The sequence below is a fragment of the Macrobrachium rosenbergii genome, chromosome 27 (genome assembly GCF_040412425.1).
Source record: "Macrobrachium rosenbergii isolate ZJJX-2024 chromosome 27, ASM4041242v1, whole genome shotgun sequence".
NCBI classification, from domain to species: Eukaryota; Metazoa; Arthropoda; class Malacostraca; order Decapoda; family Palaemonidae; genus Macrobrachium; species Macrobrachium rosenbergii.
The window spans coordinates 13,482,650-13,502,649 of NC_089767.1; the positions used below are offsets into that span (position 1 = coordinate 13,482,650).

The 20,000-nt window shown below is 34.3% G+C and overlaps 1 protein-coding gene across 4 annotated transcripts in view; it reads right to left on the bottom strand.

The window, feature by feature from the left end:
- Positions 1-20,000, bottom strand: part of LOC136853415 (uncharacterized) — a 439,436-nt gene that overhangs the window by 173,799 nt on the left and 245,637 nt on the right. For all 4 annotated transcript variants that reach the window (XM_067128926.1, XM_067128924.1, XM_067128925.1 and 1 more), the window contains exons 3-4: positions 11,675-11,958; positions 10,046-10,142 (exon numbers count right to left, since the gene is read on the bottom strand). In XM_067128926.1, the coding sequence (XP_066985027.1) occupies positions 10,046-10,112 (67 nt within the window). In that variant the 5' untranslated portion in view covers positions 10,113-10,142; positions 11,675-11,958. The remainder of the gene's footprint in view (positions 1-10,045; positions 10,143-11,674; positions 11,959-20,000) is intronic.

Here is a 20,000-nt window from a genome sequence, read left to right on the forward strand (position 1 = left end):
CCAATATCGATAAATTTGCTCCCAATACTTATAAGAATAAATGACCTCAGTTCTTTGCCAATCAATCCATCGTTATGCCATCTATTTACTTATTTCTCCTGCAAAATCCTTCAAAATCTTTTACCAGCTTCTGCCACCTCTCTTCATTGTCACCTTTCTCTCATTCATATTCAGGATTTACACTTCACTTACAAAGTACAGTTTGCTCAACAATGCCAAACATTGTCAGAATGCAGAACACGTTATCATCAACAAACATTAGTCACCCACCAATAAATTCAAGACCACTTTTCTTATCTCGCAAATTTGTTCTTACGTGTGCTGTCCTTTCTTTAACTTTAACCATTATTCCAACTATAAAGGCATTAGACATACATTAATTTTCCGGTAAAAAGGCTTCACTTTCATCATAAAAGCTTCTGTTTGTTTTGAACAAATTACCTTCAGTAGCTTAAGCAAAGTATCTATTTATTCCATGGTATATTTTCTCTAGTTCCTCGTTTGTCACGCTAAGCATTTTCTTTTTTATAAGCGCGCATATAATATATTTCAACAAAGAAACTCTAAGATATACCCAGTTTCGCTAAAATTGATACTGTCTAATCTTGCCTAAGAAAAAATAAAATCGTGCTTCAAGAAAAAAAAAAAAAGAAGCGGAGAGCAAGGAGACTGAAATACCTAAAACAACGAAGATTGAGAAAAAAGAAAAATACAAGATTTCCATTAAACGCTAGCCTAAAGAATAATTCTAAGACTCCAGTGGTGAATAAATAAATGAATACATATCCTCTGTCAAAAATTAACCAGGAAAGGGAATTCTAAAGCTAAGTTTAAATCCTTGGAATCAAATAAAATATATCTATTTTACCCGCAATCCCATAACGTGTATCCTACAACGGCGCGCATTTTATACAGATACCAACTTTCAAAAGAAGAATACTAAGTAGGATACGGACATCAAAAGCTTGAGAAAAGGAGAGGAATTCGCAGTTTACATCCATAAAAGTTACGTAAGGAACTTGAATTCTACAAGTTGAGTAACCTGCAACAAAAGGCTAGATGTGGCTGATAAGTAAAATATTATCCCAGGGGTTCAATCACTTCGTGCGGAACGCATTTGGTAACCTTAGCTCCTCACACTGACTCCCTCCCAAGAAACAGGTGGTTTCTTCTTTTAAGAACTTTAGGAATGAACATGGCTGACGATATCTCTCTCTCTCTCTCTCTCCCTCTCTCTCTCTCTCTCTCTCTCTCTCTCTCTATATATATATATATATATATATATATATATATATATATATATATATATATATATATATATACATATACATATATATATATATATATATATTCAAAAAAGGACTTCATTCAAACTGGATGGTATCTAGTGGAGATATTTATTAAAAAAAAAAAGTTACAAGCTTTCTAGGACGAACAATCCTCACTCTCAAGTATCCTTACAATGAGGATAATTGACAATGAGGAATCTTTGTCCTTGAAAGCTTGTAACTTTTTAAATAAATATCTCCACCAGATACCATCCAGTATGACTGAGGTCCTGTTAGTAATTGTACTAATGCACAGAACAATTGTGTATGTGAAAAAAAAAAAAAAAAAAAAAATATATATATATATATATATATATATATATATATATATATATATATATATATATATATATATATATATATATATATGAACAGTAATGACCTCAGGTCAACGTTATACGTTAGATATAAATGGCAAGGTGAATGCAAAATGGCAAAACTCATAAATCATACCTTCATCAAACATCTCTACTAACAGAAACAACATACTTTGTACAACGGCCACTCGTATTATGTAACCCTGTTAAATATTGCTCAATACTTTCGCTAGATATAAAAAAAAATGTTAAAAGGAAGTGTACCGAACTCTGCCAACATCCACTAAAAAGGGAAAGGGAAGAGAGAGAGAGAGAGAGAGAGAGAGAGAGAGAGAGAGAGAGAGAGAGAGAGAGAGAGAGAGAGAGAGAGAGAGAGAGAGGCATGTGACCTTAGCGAGGGCTGACTTTTCCAGAGGAGCTGTAGTAATTAAACCGAATAGTAATAACTGTTATAACGCCCGAGGAAATAATGACAATTTGCTAAAACCACACCTGCAGCTGCAACTACTCGGTTTATTTACAAAGATGCCAATTATCATACCTACACCACTCTCCCTTCATGCGTTTGTATTTTACAAAAGAAGCATGCGAACAGATTTTATATGTGAGTATATATATATATACACACAAACACAAATACACACACACACACACACACACACACACACACACGTATATATATATATATATATATATATATATATATATATATATATGTTTGCATGTAATATGCACAAGCATATCACGACAGAATACATACGGAGAACCAAATTTTGTATTTTATTTTTTGGCCTTATTCCACGCTAACTTACTACCACTGTATTGAGTATGATTTCTAAAACATCAGTACGAATATCTACTTAGTTTCTGAACTTGCATTCACTCTAAACATATTACATTTGTGTTCGCTGTAACCTCATTCTGTTGTATGGAATCACTTTTTCTAGCCTCAAATCTCTCATTTCACTTTAGGAGACAATGTGTTCAAAAGCTGTTTTAATTATATTAGTGGAGTGTAACTAAACAATTAAGGTCCATCCGATAAGTGTGTATTACGAACATTTGTATTTCCTGCTTATTCATAAATACTCATACTCACACACACACAGATATAGAAAAAATTTAATTATATATATGTGTGTATATATATATGTTTATATTTACACTCATACTCACACATAGATATATCTATCTATCTATCTATCTATCTATCTATCTATATATATATCTATATATATATATATATATATATATATATATATATATATATATATATATATATATATGTGTGTGTGTATATAAGATGTGCGTGTGTGTGAGTATGGGTGGCAACAAGTAAACAAATGATTTGATCTAATTTAGCCTGGTTTTTACTACATCCACATCCAATATAATATCTCAATTTCTCCAAGGAACTAAAGGAAACCTGGATGAAAAACGACACATCCTTTACGTGTCAGCCAGACAACTCTCTCGAACCAACTCCACGAGAGGCATTACAGTTATTATGATATAATATTGGTAATTTTAATGATTGCAGACGACTTCATTTAAAATATTTGAGGGCTAAAATGTCTGTGAAAAGATATAGTCATATTAAATACATACCTTAATCATTTTACATAAGGATCACTTAATAACGAAAGAACAGCGAAAAACTCTAGATATAAATTTAATAACATAATTTATGTAATTATCACAACTTCGTGCTATCACTTAAAAAAAGCAAGGAAGGTATAAAAATCATATAACAAATACAAGAATATTAAAATACCACAGTAATGTCATATTAATGTTATGATGACAGGCGGTATCTAAACAAAAGTAATATTGGATATAATTACCAGCGTGTACCTTCACACGCAAGTTCTTTTAAATTCTTGTATTTTATATACATAGCACATGTGTAGGAAAATATATCCAACATACCACTGTAAAGTCAAATGACATTATACACACGCAATTTATACACACACACACACACACACACACACACATATATATATATATATATATATATATATATATATATATATATATATATATATATATATATATATATATATATATATATATATATATATATATATATATATATATATATATATATATATATATATATATATATATATATATATATATATAGTGTATATCAATCAAAACCGGCCAGGAATAATTGAGTAACCCTTCACATGTGAACAAAATTGTTCAGAATGAATAAAAGCAGCAGAATCGCCCGGCAGAGAGAGCACAGGCAACCAAATAAAACCAATAAGACAAACAAGGTCGGGGGAAGTCAAGGGTAGTGACAGAGACTTTAAACACTACAGAAAGACAAGAAATAAAACGGACGATGTTCTGAGTCACGACTCTGCCATACAGGAGATAATTAGAGATAATGCTAGGCGTCCTTCACAAGGACACAGTGGGAGGAAGGAAGAAAGAAAGGAAGGAAGGAGAGAGAGAGAGAGAGAGAGAGAGAGAGAGAGAGAGAGAATAAAACGAAAAGTGGCAGCAACCAAAATTTAAATTATAACGTAAAAAATGTTCAAAGGTAATTTTAACAACAGCCTGATACATATAGTGATAAAATCTCATACTTAGGGAACAATTGCGTTATAGTCTTACTGAGAGAGAGAGAGAGAGAGAGAGAGAGAGAGAGAGAGAGAGAGAGAGAGAGAGAGAGAGAGAGAGAGATGACGGGTCCACTGTAATTTACAGCTCGTGAATATTCATGCAGGTGGAGATCTTGTACCGAAAGTGGAACAGATCACCGGTACAGATCGTTACTCTGGAATTTCGAGGAAATCATTTCACTTGACCCAGAGACATTCTACGAATGACGTTCCCATCTTCGTTCCGCGTAGAAAAGAGGAAGCCGGGATCGAAACAAACAGGCGAGAAAAATTCGAAGACGTAGGCGTGGAAATTTGAGAAGGCGGCGGGGGGGGGGGTTAAGCAATTAAATATATCAGAATTGTGGAAAGGGTTGTGAGGATAAGATGTAACGAGTAAGATACGGGATTAGACGAATAACGATGAAATAAAATGTTATGTTGAATTTAATTTTAAGATATAAAATTAATCTGGACAAAAGATAAAAAATGAATAGAAACTAAATTAAGTACAATAAACTACAGAAGGAAGTGGCTAGTTTTATAAAAATTCTCAAGTGACGACAAATAAACGGTTTCAATAAAGGCAGCTTTAGGTGAAATAACTTTGTAAATACATAATCATCAAGATACCAAACGTAAAGAATTTAACGTTGCTAAAAACAAAAGATACAACTGTGGCAACATTTTCTTCATCACGATTAACTTCCCCTCCCTGTCTCTTCAACAAGCAGGTAGCAAGAATTAAAATCATTTATGAAAATCAGCTCGTTCTAATACCTAATTCTGTACGAACAGAACAATTGGCTGTTCGTGACGGGAAATCAACAAAAAATACGGAATCCTTTCTGAAACTGTCAAAACGTGGAGGAAGAATTATGGGTAATTAGAAACAATGACTCCACGTTCAGCATTACCTGCATATAAATTATTGTACTTCTTCGCCATCACTGGAAACATCACGGTGCGAGCTCTCTCTCTCTCTCTCTCTCTCTCTCTCTCTCTCTACAATATTTACTTTTCGGTTTGCTCTGCCTTCGCTTGCCGATAGTGATTTTCGATAATGCTGATGCGTCATCCTAATCTCTCTTTCTCCTTCTCTCTTATTTATCTCAGAATACGATAAGCCAAGTACACTTCGCCATAAGTGTCATTTATGCGTATTTCTGTAATTGTTGTCTCCCTGTCTCTTCTTTAGAATCCGTATCTTAAGCTGTACCCTCGGGAATTCCTCCCATTCTTCAGATATTCTAACAACACACACTATCACTCTCATCAGATGGTCACAATGGAGCCATCTCTAATCATCAATTCACACTACCACGACAACGAGCTCTTAATCCTTTCATGACTTGTCTAATTGTTTACCCACATCATCATTATGCCGTCGGAGAAATTTAAAATACTTTTACTGTCTTTCAATTCCTTTATCGAGATTGTTTTTTCTTATCGCATGCGTTTTCGGATGATTTTCTTAATTAATAGCCGGAAAAATTTTATATACAAGAAGCTGTACGCTGCTGCACTTACACTAGATCATAGTGATATATATATATATATATATATATATATATATATATATATATATATATATATATATATATATAAATCACTAGAGCATGCTGTTACCGCTTGATCGAACACATCCATACACCCATTATATATTTATACACACACACACACACACACACACACACACACACACACACACACACACACACACACATATATATATATATATATATATATATATATATATATATATATATATATATATATATATATATATATATATATATATATATACTATATACATATATAATTTTAGTATTACATTCCCCTAAAATCCAGTTTCTTCATGCTATCGAAATGACTGACCACAAAGCTTCTGGTCGTCTTGATATCCTAAGGCGACCACCACTGTGAACGGGGAATTTATTATATACGATGAATATTTCTCATTCAACGAAGGGCAATGTGCAAGCAGGCACGTACGAGTACTCAAAAAAATATGCAAACTTTTTTTTTTTCTACCCTCATCAAGTGTCGGGAATCACATGTTCCACATAAATCGTCCTCAGAGAAGCCTTACAAGTGACGAATCCATCACTTTCACTATTGAGAGAGAGAGAGAGAGAGAGAGAGAGAGAGAGAGAGAGAGAGAGAGAGAGAGAGAGAGAGAGAGAGAGAGAGAGAGAGATTGCAAAATAACACTGTAAGATGCTGTTAAAATATTTCTGAGAAAATCTCAAATTTAAATAAAGAAGCACATAACAAACAAAAACGAAATACTAACCATACCATATCTATCTCCAGTATGGATTTCATAAAGAAACGCGTTAATTGGGCAACATACAAAGCTCTGAAATACAGCGTCATATGAAGTTCACACATCACAAATACCCGCTTTTCAAGAGATTGAATAATGAGATTCTATTTTCGAACTACCATAACACCATATTTTCAACCGTCAATACCCTATTCAAACAACAACATAATATGAATAAAAAGCAGGTGAAAAAAGACAGTGATTTATGTTCCGCCCTTCGAACCGCCTTCACACTCCTACATCTATGGGCTAATCCCAAGTCCATTAATCATCCCTGGTTCCACGGGATTAATTCCAGCGGGAAAGAACTGGGTTGGACACCCCGCCTCCTCCACCCCAGAAGAGACTGTAGGCCATGAAGATAGTGAGCATATTCTGTTGATGTTATGAATATATGTAAAAAATTATCAAGGAAATACAGAAACAAATACCTAGATGTACACATACACAAATACATATCCTATCATTAATATTACTGAACACATATTTTCAGTCAATGAATCCTTCCTCATCTCAATATTAAAACGTCAACTTCACCAAAGTTTAAAATTACCTTCCCTTTTCTAAGCATTATTTTGGAAAGTTAAACTGACTGAAACTATTAAGGTCAGTTTCTTCATTATTATTTTTAGGGGGTAAAAAACTGCTTCCCCTTTACCAATACCTAACCCACCCATCCCTACCGCCCAGTCATTTTCCCTTCCTTCTTACGTTTCTCATAAAAAAAATTGTAAGAATATTCGAGTTTGGTAATCTAATATTCATGAATGACGCAACAACAGGGTTTGACTCATATCATCACAAATTTTGTATCTGGGCGATTTTTAAAACTTATGACAATCATAAGAATTGATATTAATTCTGCCAATAAAGTAACACAACCAGAGTTATATTTTCCTGTGAGTTGTGATATGAAATTGACCATATACAAGTTTATTAAAGGGGGTGTAACCTTCATTTTATTTATGATTCAAAGCAAGAAAATTAAAATTTATGTTGTTGTGCCACTAAGGTGTTATAATAAGGAGAAAAAAATTCTCCAATAAAACACTGAAGGAACTGACTTCATTTTCATTACTTTCTTGTAAGGATATACTCTGAAACTAAATGATTTCCAACTAATGAAAAATAGCATTTGTAAATAATAACGGCACTGGCTTTATTTAATTGAATATATTAATTCAACAACACTAAGGAACAATGGTAATGAAGTTTATACCTGTCTGCTAATTTTACATCAGTGAATGACGCGCGCTCTCATATGACTTTGGCCCTCACGACTTAGATACAGTTTCTTTGCAAAATTCTAATTCTCATAATTTTATTGTTAACAAGTGCATCGCTTCGTGTGAGAATCCAGGAGTCTACATCAGGTATCCTAATCCCTTTCAAACCTTACCGCGTTTATGGGCAATTTAGGTGTAGCAGAAAATTAGGAATTGAAATTAATTTTTGGCTTTTGGGTGAAGGCCAGTGTTCTGCTTAGGCAATGTGTTAGCGTTTAGACTTGTGACTGGATATCAGGCTTTTGTTAAGAATCCAAGCTTCTGACAGAGGGTTTGGGGCTTCCACCCCATCTCCCATCTCTTACAAATAATGCTTCACTTTAAACAACGCAAGGTATTTCCGCGTGTCAGTGATACAAATATTGGAGCATTTGACATACTCAACTTTAGCCAGGAAAATATAACTCAGTATTTTATACTATTGCTGTACAATCAAATAAAAACGTGATGTTTCTGAACTAGAAAACGGGTGAACAATATGACATTACTGTTACCGTTAAGCCGTAGATGATTCATAATATCCCGACAAATTTCATGATTTGGTTTCGTACATCTGAACTCTACCTGATGGAAGTCTTCACCGCGTAAGTTTAGTGGCCATGGCATTTACTTGTAGACAACAGTATAACTTATAAATGACAATATCAGGTGCACTTGCAAAATACCCTTTCGTGAATTGACTTTTCCTTGGCAAAATACATATTTAAATAACAATTTTACTAACATAACTGAAATGAGCTTTGACTTTAAAGAAAATAGAATGACTAACAAAAATAAAGGTAAAAAAAAACCACATATTGAACTCGACAACCATCATGCTAAAATTCCCAGAAGGCCAGTCACACAAAGTATTTAACTGCTCGACCTTTGCATTTCTAAGACAACAAATACTTAAATTCTACAGGTGAAAGTTACGGTGGCTCTCCGTCTTACCTGTGCTTGAAACAGCTATTATCAGAATCACTATATCAGCATACAAAGCTTAAGGAATGCAAGCACAGTTAACACTGCACCCATGCAATCAATAATAATTAGGCAAGACATTCTTCCTGGGAGTTGTACATTCCCTTCCTGGGAGTGAATCTTACATACCGGCATCTCAGCTTGGCATTCTATTTAGAGTCGGCAAGAAAAAAAGGAAGAAAAGACTAGAAGAAATTTCCCTTTTACCAGTGAACCCAAAAGCCTGGATTATGGGCGTCGTACTCAACGAACTCCCGTACCCTGATGATTTAAGTATATATATATTTATGCAGTTGGAGCTACATTCTCTTTTGTAATGGTTGTAGATGGTATGCATGCTTCTACGGTACTTTAGAGCAAGAGTACGTGTTTGCTTTCGTGACCGTATCTGGGTGTACATACACGAGATGACATAAGCATATATTAATATGTACGTATACAGTAAACGCACACACACATAGATATGTATGTATATATATAACTGTATACATATATATATACATATATATATGCAGTGTATATATTATATATATACAGTATATATATATATATATATATATATATATATATATATATATATATATATATATATATATATATATATATATATATATATATATAAAAAAAGGGTGTGTTTATAAAATACATTTACCTATCTCACAACAAGAGCTTGTGCACAGCATAACCCTTACCCGCAAAACACTGTTCGACAAAAACTCAAATTTAATGAATGTGAAGGATGACGGCATTTACACTTGACGGAAAATCTAGTGTCAACCGAAATGTGTTGAAAATATCAAATTCAAGGCAAACCACCTTCTACTTTATGGAGAATTCAGGTAACATAAACCACGTTCGAACTTTATTTGAGTTTGTCTCCAATAAAAATTAAGTTTTTCTTGAGATAAAAAAAAATTAAATAAAGAACTGCCACCAGTAAGAACATTCTAATACCTTGGTTTTGCCTGTCATCATGATTTCATTTGCATTAATCAGTACGGTGAGAGGATAAATAATAATAATAATAATAATAATAATAATAATAATAATAATAATAATAATAATAATAATAATAATATTACCCATACTGTTATCTGATACCACAGTAGTCGCTATAATTACCATAACACTACCCTTACCCTGAAATAAAAAAAGGTATATATGTCTCTGCTATTTCATCCTCATATTTTGTAAAATATTCACTAACCTGCGGCTAATTTTGTAGTGTACTCCTTGTTTTCAACGATGTAATCCAGACCAATTCGGGAATCCATCACGGCTCTTATGGCTGAAACACACTCGACCTGCAATTAAAAGGAGCAGAGTGAGGCTCAAATACTACTGTGCGAAAATGAGTTATGAAGCCAGAAAATGTTCGTAAATAAGTTATCAAATAATTATCCCTCGAAACAGGCAATAAATTGTGGACAAGAACCTGTTAGTTAATAAAATGGACAAATGTGCAATCAAGTAAATTAGTGGGTAGGCTGTTCAGTCAGCCAGTTTAGCCACTCGACTTTATAGGAAAATTAACAAGTACTGAAATGAAAAAACGTAATTTGGCATATACGTGAGAGGTACGATTTACATATTGCATATACGGTGTTTGTAAACACTGATCAGAGATACAAAAAAAAAAAAAAAAAAACCAAAGGAATAATAAACGATGAAGATGACCTCTTTGTTAGGGACGAAAGTTACAAACTCCTAATTGTACAAAAGGACAATATTGTAACCGTTATTCATTTATTACATAAATCTGAGGCTTTGCCGAGGTGTTAACAAAATGTTAATCTGTTGCTCAAGCTGCTGTCGTAAGTGAATAAATATGCCAAAAGAAATTTTAAAACCCTCGACAGAATGTAGGCTCATATAGCTCAGGCGCGATCGATATGCCCACCACCAGTGCAAAAACAGATGAACGAAAAGAAGCGGTGTCATCAGCCTCACAAGAAAAATGTTAGTATACAGGAAAGCAGGGCATATTAACGAGGAGATAAACTTGATCCACTGAATGAATTTTTACCCTGTATAAGAGGTATAAAAACGTGCCTATAAAATTCATACGATTACCTATTAATTTTATCATCTGGCATATGACAGCCAGCCATTCAAAGTATAGTGAAACATCCTACGGATATTGTAAAAACCCAAAAGGGTACAATGGAACAAGGGTTTTATGACACGAAAGGAGTGACTGGAAATAACATAGAGAACTGCGTGAAGTACTGACAACAATAAGGACTATGTAGTAACCACTTGAGAGAGAGTGGGTTGTTTGTTCCATGTTTTCAATTCATAGTTATTAGCTCAGTTACCACTTTTTTTAATCTAGCAACTGAAAGAACTTATGCAAATAAATGAATATCATAATCCAAATACTATACATCTATGGGCGGTAATTTAGCAGCGAATGGATAGTGAAAGAACATTAAGAAAAAATCAACTCTTCCTTCATAAACCAAATACAAAAATTCTGATATTGTTCACTCGCACGAGTTCTCAGGCCTTCGAGAAATTTTCTATTCCATTATTATTTGCTTATTTATTTATTTAATATGATTTCCTTACGCAGAGAAGTAAAAAAAAAAAAAAAGGACATGAGCAGAAACCTGGCCTAGTTCTGATAAAAAAAAAATAAAATTGACACAAAGTGAAATCCGTCTCTTACGCAATCAAGAAACATGGTGCTTTTGCTACAGCTACTAACATTTTAATAATTTACTAGCCATTATAGGCGACATATCACTGTCAGAACTTCTGTTGAAGCATTCCTCTGGTCTTATTTCACCCTTCTCTACATCTACCAGGCAAGCACAATACCATCATAACTCACTTGAAGTATAGCGTCAGTGAATTTATTGAGTCCTCTTTCGCAGAGGCCGGCCAATGAATCAAAGAGAACGGCAAGCCCGTCCAATCGCAGGAACTCCTGCACCCAACTGGAGTTCCTCTCGTGGAGTTTGCGCTTGAGGGCGCTGTAGAGACGGGTAGAAGGCGAGCGTAAGGCCGCAACTAGCTCGTCGGGGGTGCTCGAGGACCACTGCCAGTTAGAGGACGAAGTGGTGGAAGCGCTGGAGTTACGGTGCTGCTGGAGGTAAGATTCAGGAGGGATGTCACCTGTAAAGAAAATGACAGCTACTGTTATATCTATATATATACGCAATAAATGATAAAGTATAATTCATCAGAGAGTAAAATACGTACATTAAGCATACACGCATATGTATAAAATGTAAGCATTTATTAATACATTCATTACTGAAATCATACAATCACATTCCAAAACTGTAAAGATAAGATAAAGTATATGACACATCTCGATATCTAAAAAGTACTCTTCTGAAATATCAGTGCCAAATCTCCTACATTTTTTTAAGATGATGATGAATTTACCGTCCTGATCCTTTTCTGATAACCGTATGATTTCAAGTGATATAGAAACAAGCCATAAGTGACAAAGTACTGAATAACATACAAACTAACTTTGGCAAAGACAATTTCCTGGTTACTAAATCATATCAAGACAAATTTTCGACCACGAAGACGTACTCCTAAAAAGTGGTCATTACGTGATATCATGTACAATAGTTTGTTAATAATGAAGAAAAATATTTAATTCACAAATCTAAGAGTTCCTATTAAAGTATATTGAGCTTTGGATAACTCTCTAAGAAAGCGTTAAAATCACCACCACTTTGGGCAATTACTATTTCTAATATTAAAATTGTAATGTCTTATTTCTCATCTGTAAGGACAAGGAAATTAGCAAAGAAAACCCTTATGGAAGAGTAATGACATTCTAATACCTATGTGGACGATTCTTTTTATATAAAATAACTTTTTACTCTAAAAACTTTTATACACATACAATTATTGTTTACGTTTTAAAAACCCGTTAACTAATTTCCTTTTTCATCTATCCTTTTTATGTCTATCCTTTTAGTTTCCTTAAAAATCTACAGACACGGTAGCAGCCTTAAAAACCTTAATTAACATTAAGAGAACATCTAATATAAAATCCAATAATTAGAAGATAAGAAAACATTATGTGGTGAAACTGTAAAAAAATGTCCGCTAAGGCTCTGTTGGAAACAATTATTTTAGGCCATATGAGAGAGAGAGAGAGAGAGAGAGAGAGAGAGAGAGAGAGAGAGAGAGAGAGAGAGAGAGGCATAAAAATACTAGCTGTCAAGACATGCATACACACACACACACACACACACACACACACACACACACACAAGCGCGCGCGCGAACGCACGAGTCAAGTAAGACCGGACCTCGAGATATAAATAAGGGGGATATCGAAATATAAAGAACAACGGACAGGTTAAAATACCAGGCAATGACGAACATAATGGACGACCAATCACAACCCGGAGCCATCACATAGATTCTAAGCAACGGCCATTACTGGGTATAAATACGAAGTTGATCTCAGGCATCTAACAATCTCCGTTTGCATCTCGAATGTGAACAAGTTTCAAACCTTGTGCAATAGATTTACTTAGGGACAACTTTTTGCTGCCACTAGAACTTGTTTCAGCGACCGGGCGGGAAGCGATGGAACTCTCAGGTACTGTTTGTGAACGAATCACGATAGGACACTAGAAAGCGTCGCAGGAATAGGGAATTTTAAATGAACAAGCAAAAAATTAGTGAGGAAGATGACTAACCCTTCTCCTGTTTGATGGTTCAAATGGCTTCAAGCATTTGTTAAAAGGACCATAATTGCACATTTTATAAATAAGACGCTTTCCCGTGATGCCAGAAAATATTTTCATCTTAAAAACCTTTAGATGCATCTGATATCTGAGGAATTCCTTCTACAGTATGTTCCTTCTCCTCAGGACTGAATGAAAGACAAACTGTCTATGTTGCCTCCTCTCCACTGAAAAGTGACACGGTGGTCTTGTTTTCTTCAAGCGCTATTTAAGACCGTGTCTCTCCTGCGCATGAGCAGTCACGTAACACCGGGTAAATACCTCATTATTCTGTTCGGTGCCTGTTTCTGTCCCTCCGATGATAAGCTATACTCTATCACCTTCAGTTCCCCTCATATTTTAGGGCCCTTTACGGCCGTTTCACCGCAAGTTTCATCAGCCTTCTCATATAAATGAAAATTGCCGAAAGTTTTATAAATAATAAATGAAAGGAACACGTCGATAAATAAAAACTAGAACTCACATAAGTGCCCAATACTGTTAAAATTTTCTTTATTTTAAAACAACAAGTAATTGCCTTACGTGATTAAAGATTTCCCTTTCATGACTACGAAAGTAAAATCCTTCTTGCATAACTACTTGAGCTCCACTTAAATCAGTAAGGAAGGTTTTATGCCATCCTTGAAACTGATAGATGCCTACCGCTTATCTCTACAGTGGTAGAATGCGTGGTACCTTTGATTTACATTGCCATAAATAAGGTTCTCAGCCAATCATGAGATGGATGATAATTTCATTGTATCCCATAAATTATCGTTACCACAGATGATGACTAACAACACAATACATATTTTCAAGCTTCATTTCATTCGCCATCCCACAGGGGTTCAAGGCATTGTTACAATTTGTAATGAAAAGCATTGTTCACATATTTACAAAAAGTTAATAGCAGTAGCCACCCATAAAGAAGAAAAAAATAAAACCTCTGAAGTGAGAACATTTAGCTATTACCTTCTTAAAATATGTGGCTTTCGATTCTATGAATGGGAATAAGCAGATTAATTTCCTCCAAAAGTCATACAGTAAGGTCAAAGAAATGTGTGGAGTTTCTTCACGTAAACTTAATACCTGTCTTGTCTACATTTTCAATCACACAAAAATATAAATTTTCCTACCTCCGTGCATACAGATACGCAAATACGAAACATGCTTGAGAACATCTGCCGGACTTAAAACTAATTTTCAATAAAAATAAAGACCATAAGCACATCTGTCAAAACGCTGGTCTAACACAATAGGAATATCGACAGGTGAGGACATAAACAAATTCTTATGAAGAGAGGCTAGTGAAGAAATCTGTGTGACGCAAATTCAACCTTCAGCACCTTCCAAAAACAACTGACTTACAATTACTCCAGTTTCTTAAATCAAGTGACCTTGCCATAAGCGATGCCTTGTTGCGAGGTAAAGTGTGTTTCATAAGTGTTAGCATCGCTGCAAATTACCCTTACCAGCATTATAATTTGGGGCAATAAACGGCATTATTAGATTTTAACAACAATTATTATAGAATATCATTCACTTTACTGCAGATTTAATTGATTTATAATTTAAAAAGCTAATCATGGTTGCAGCGATTTCGTCATGCGAAGTATTCTTTATACATACAATCGAAACAAATTAGAATCAAATCACTCTCTCCCTTTCTCTCTCATTCTATTCGTTCTCCCTTCACGGCAACCTTTCATTTATCTAACCTGATTCAAAAATATCTCGATACATTAAGGCAAGTATTTCCAAATTTTAAGTACGGTTAGGATATAGATCTTAAAAAGAGAAAAGAACAACGCACCTTCTAGTATTTTCAAGCAGACTAGTAAGGAAAGTAGTGCTCAATCTCTGTCTCTCCGGCAGAAAGATCACGAGAACCTTAAAATTATTACTGAGTAAAGGTTTTAAATAAGAACTAGCTCCCGTCAGAAAGTTTCCTGTATGAATTTGAAACATTACCACATCATGGTTTCATTTTCTTCTGCGAGCATAATATCTTAGTAAAAAAGGAAATGACAGAAAACCAGACCATTGTTGGAGCCAATATTCTGTTTTAAAGGGGCAAAATACTTCTAGAATAACCTTAATCTTCTAAAAACCACAATCTATGAACTGCCTTCTTTTAATAAATTTTTAATTTGAACAAAAAGGCTTAAAATCACACGATTTTTCGGGAAAAAGTAATTTCAAGATCTCTCTCGATAAAAGCCAAATAATTTTGAATCTCAGCTTCAATTGCTGGCACCTTCTAAGCATGTATTAATAAAGGAACGTAGTACTTGCAAACCTAGCTTTGCAATATAACCAAATCTCTCATAGTGAACATTACAGCAACTTCAGAATCCAGGTTCACCAGTGAACAATAATTAGCCTAGTCTTGACTTCCTACGGCAGACGCAACTTTTCAACATTTGCCGAGAATGACGACCGCGCCTGAATCTAAGAAACTAGCGATTATTTAATGGTTTGAGGTTGCTTCACACTTTACAAGAAGCAACATCAAGAAATACTCTAGGGATTAATACAATTACTTGACGTATAAAGAAAATATAAATAAAAAAAATCTAACTGACAGTTAAAAGACCTTTGTCTGTTCCTTTTTTTAAAATAATCGTCACGGGGAAAAAAATTGAACCAGTGTCCATAAGGCAATTCTAAACCAGATTATAAGTTTCAATGGCGTAAGACGTCCACTGTCATCGCCATTTCCCAAACCAATCCGTCATATCACCACAAGAGATAAGTGACACGATCCACCGTGGAAAATACAGACATAAAAAACTAAGTAATAAGCTGGTAGTCTCCTTCCTAAGACAGGTCTGCTATCTCTGAACACCCGGCATTCAATCCTATTTAGAAGGAATGAATGGTAATGCTGTACTCTCTTCTCTCGTCTCTCATATCCACAGTCACGATTTTCACCTGTTTTTTTTACCATTGAAGGTCTGTGTATATATATATATATATATATATATATATATATATATATATATATATATATATATATATATATATATTATATATATATATATATATATATATATATATATATATATATATATATATATATATATATATATATATATATATATATATATATATATATATATATATATATATATATATATATATATATATATATATATATATATATATATATATATATATATATATGTTTGTGTGTGTGCGTGTTCGCAGTTACATGCATGATTACTGCTTTATGAGACTTGAAAACTGAAAGAATGAAGCAGGAGAGAATTTGCTGGTAAGTAATTAAGAATAAGAAAAGTTCATTTTCTTCAATAGGACCAAAATAGTATTCATTACTCCATCAATAGAAACCTTGAATGTTGGACTGCTTGAGTTGGGCTGAATGGCTGTCTGTTTGCCTTCAAAATTACATTAATTTTTAAAGACTCAAGAAAACTTTTTAAGGGAAATAAGTTCTCCAAATCAATTCATTACGTCATAAATGCCATGAATTCGTTAACATTCATTTGCTCTTTTGCAGGCTTTACACATACACACACACATACACACAGACGTATTTATGTGTGCATGTATGTATATATGTATGTATGCATTCTTTCCAGCTTTGGAATATGGGATTGTAACGTTTCCGTAATGAATGTGCTAAAAATGTTTTGCATGCCATTCATACATATTAACATTATTTTCCATGGCTGTTTAATACCTTTAAGGAAGGAATCCTTCGAGAAGTAAAAGCGAACAAAACAGACGTAAAGTAGGTGCAAACTTTTGTGATATAAGCATGAACAATGAAAAGAGTACAAAATGGTTCATTATAAATGATACGATACAGCTGATTGGAGATGGTGAAGAGTAACTGTAGTAACTAGTAAAAGAGGTGAAACTGAGAGTAAATGTCAACAAGAGGAAATGGAAACCTAAAAGATGGAAAATTTAATTTTAGTATAGATTGAAGAAGAACGGAAGCTGCTGATCCATAAAAGTACTTCTAAGTAAATGCAAAGGATATATACATATATATATATATATGTATATATATAAATATATATATATATATATATATATATATATATATATATATATATATATATATATATATATATATATATATATATATATATATATATATATATATATATATATATATATATATATATATATATACGTTAAGCCATTTCCCTTAAAAGTGGTAGCTCTGTATAAAAAGAAACAACAGCCACTACCACGTTCGTCTTTTGATGGCTGAATAAAGGATGAAATTTATGTGTAAAAATCTTCAAAATCAACTACTTCATGTAATGTGCTGTTACAGAAGACTCATCAGCCGCGCATCACCCCCTTACACGCACTGCACAACCCGCCTCTATTTTGTTGCACGAACAATTGCGCTTCCTGGTTATCAGTGGCCTTCCTTTCCAACACCTCTTTAACTCCTTCAAGTCAACACTTCAACGTCCTCGGTTTGGTCTTTTCTCCCAACACCTCCTCATTACACACACAGATCAAGCATCCTCACTTCATTCTGGTCCATCTTTTTACCGAGCTTATCTTTTTTACAACTTCGTAGCTCTAAATTTCTCACCACTTCAACACTCCTCACTCTGAACATGCTACGCAAACACGATATATAGTTATACAAGAAGAGTTGGCTCGGCGACCCTTTCCCACATTCCAAATACACATATTTATTCATGCACGCGCCCTCGCACCCATACACAGTTCAAACTGTCAGCTGGGTTAAATGGGTATTAGGCGTGATAATTGAAAATCTGTTATTTTTAGGTTATCTGTATATACACAATTAATCTTCCAGAGCAAATACAAAACAAGTCTTTATAAATTACCAATATACTCTCTAGCAGTTCTGTCAAATTAAGTAATCTTTTTTTTTTTGTTTACTAACTAGAATGGTGGGGTACAGCTATGAAAAAATGTTTATGCAAGCCCATATGTGCACGCACGTTCACTGAACAGCTAAAATGAAAGTATGAAGTCAGAGAAGGATAGAGATATCGTAGGAAGAAGGTAATTACATTACCATATTATCAACTTTAATCCACAACAAGAAAGAAAGAAAAAAAGAAATCACGACGATCGTCTACGAGTTGCGCTTGATAGCAGCCATCTGACAATCTAGTCAACAGGAGACACTTTTCTTGTTCGGCCGGTTGGTTTTCCAAATAACATGGGTGAGGGCAACCATTACCACCTCCGCTTCAGCCGGATCGGGAGCTCCACCACCCCGAGAGAGCAGTTCCGACCAAAAGTCTCTCAGGACCCGGCTAAGACTTCAGGGTCCTGGTTCTCTCTATTTTCATCTCAATAACTTCGAGAGGTCCCTTGGTAAGCGTCCGCTATCCAAACAACGATGCGCTTTCTCGGTCGATATGTGATGTGAATTAGTTATGACTGACACTGGCTTCCCAGGAAAGTAAAAGTAGATGAAGGAGAATGACATGAAGAGGACAGCATTAAGCATACAACGGAAAATACAAGGAAATTTAAATTAAATATGGGTGGAGGATAACAAGAGAAAAACTTTATTGTGCAATGAAAAAAAAAAAAAAACTAAGTACAGCACAACAAAAAGCAACCCAGACGCGGTATGCGTACAGGGGAAAGCCCTCTATAGGGATTGGCATTGGCTGTGATATTATGCACACCCTTTCCTCATACTGTTTACTAGGAAATTTATATGTAGGATTAGTAGCATATGTAAAACAAAATTAGGCTATAGGAGAAATACAACTTATTGCGCATGGTCAGCAGTGGCTTTCATGTACTGTTCTTCCAGGGGAGGAGAGACCGTGAGGAAAATAATATTAACAAAAACCGTAAAATGAAAAGATATTCAAATCAGGAATATGTGGAGGAGAACAAGAAAGCTATATAAGATTGGTGATAAAAGTAAAAGAAATTAAGGTTAAGAAAAAAATTTGCATTCTTATATTGCGCTTGAAGTGCAGTTGCTTTCAATCATTTTAACGAATGTAACATTTACGTAAGGAGGCAACATCATTTCTCATATTCTTATCTGTCCTCTTATTAAAAGTAATATTTCATCCTTTGATCAATACTACAGACGCTAAAATAAAATGAAACCTAATGGTCTCCATACACAATAAAAGAATGTAAAAATATCATCCTATAGCTTTAGTTTTATTTATCACTAATCTCATCCAATTGTTCTTGTCTCCTCCGCCTATTCATAATTTAAGTATTTTTGTATTTTTCGGACATTGGTAATTCTATTTTGCACACAGTATCTTCTCCCCTGGGAGAACAGTACATGATAGTGCCCGCTGGGCACCTGTGGGTACCAAAAGAGTTGAAAGAAACAGTCCTACTTGGGTGAGAACTGTAAGAACGGAGGCTGGAGATGAGAGGAGATTTGTGCAAGATAAAGCGCAAAAAAACATGAGTGGTGGAATTTCACGGAGGCCATTTATGTCA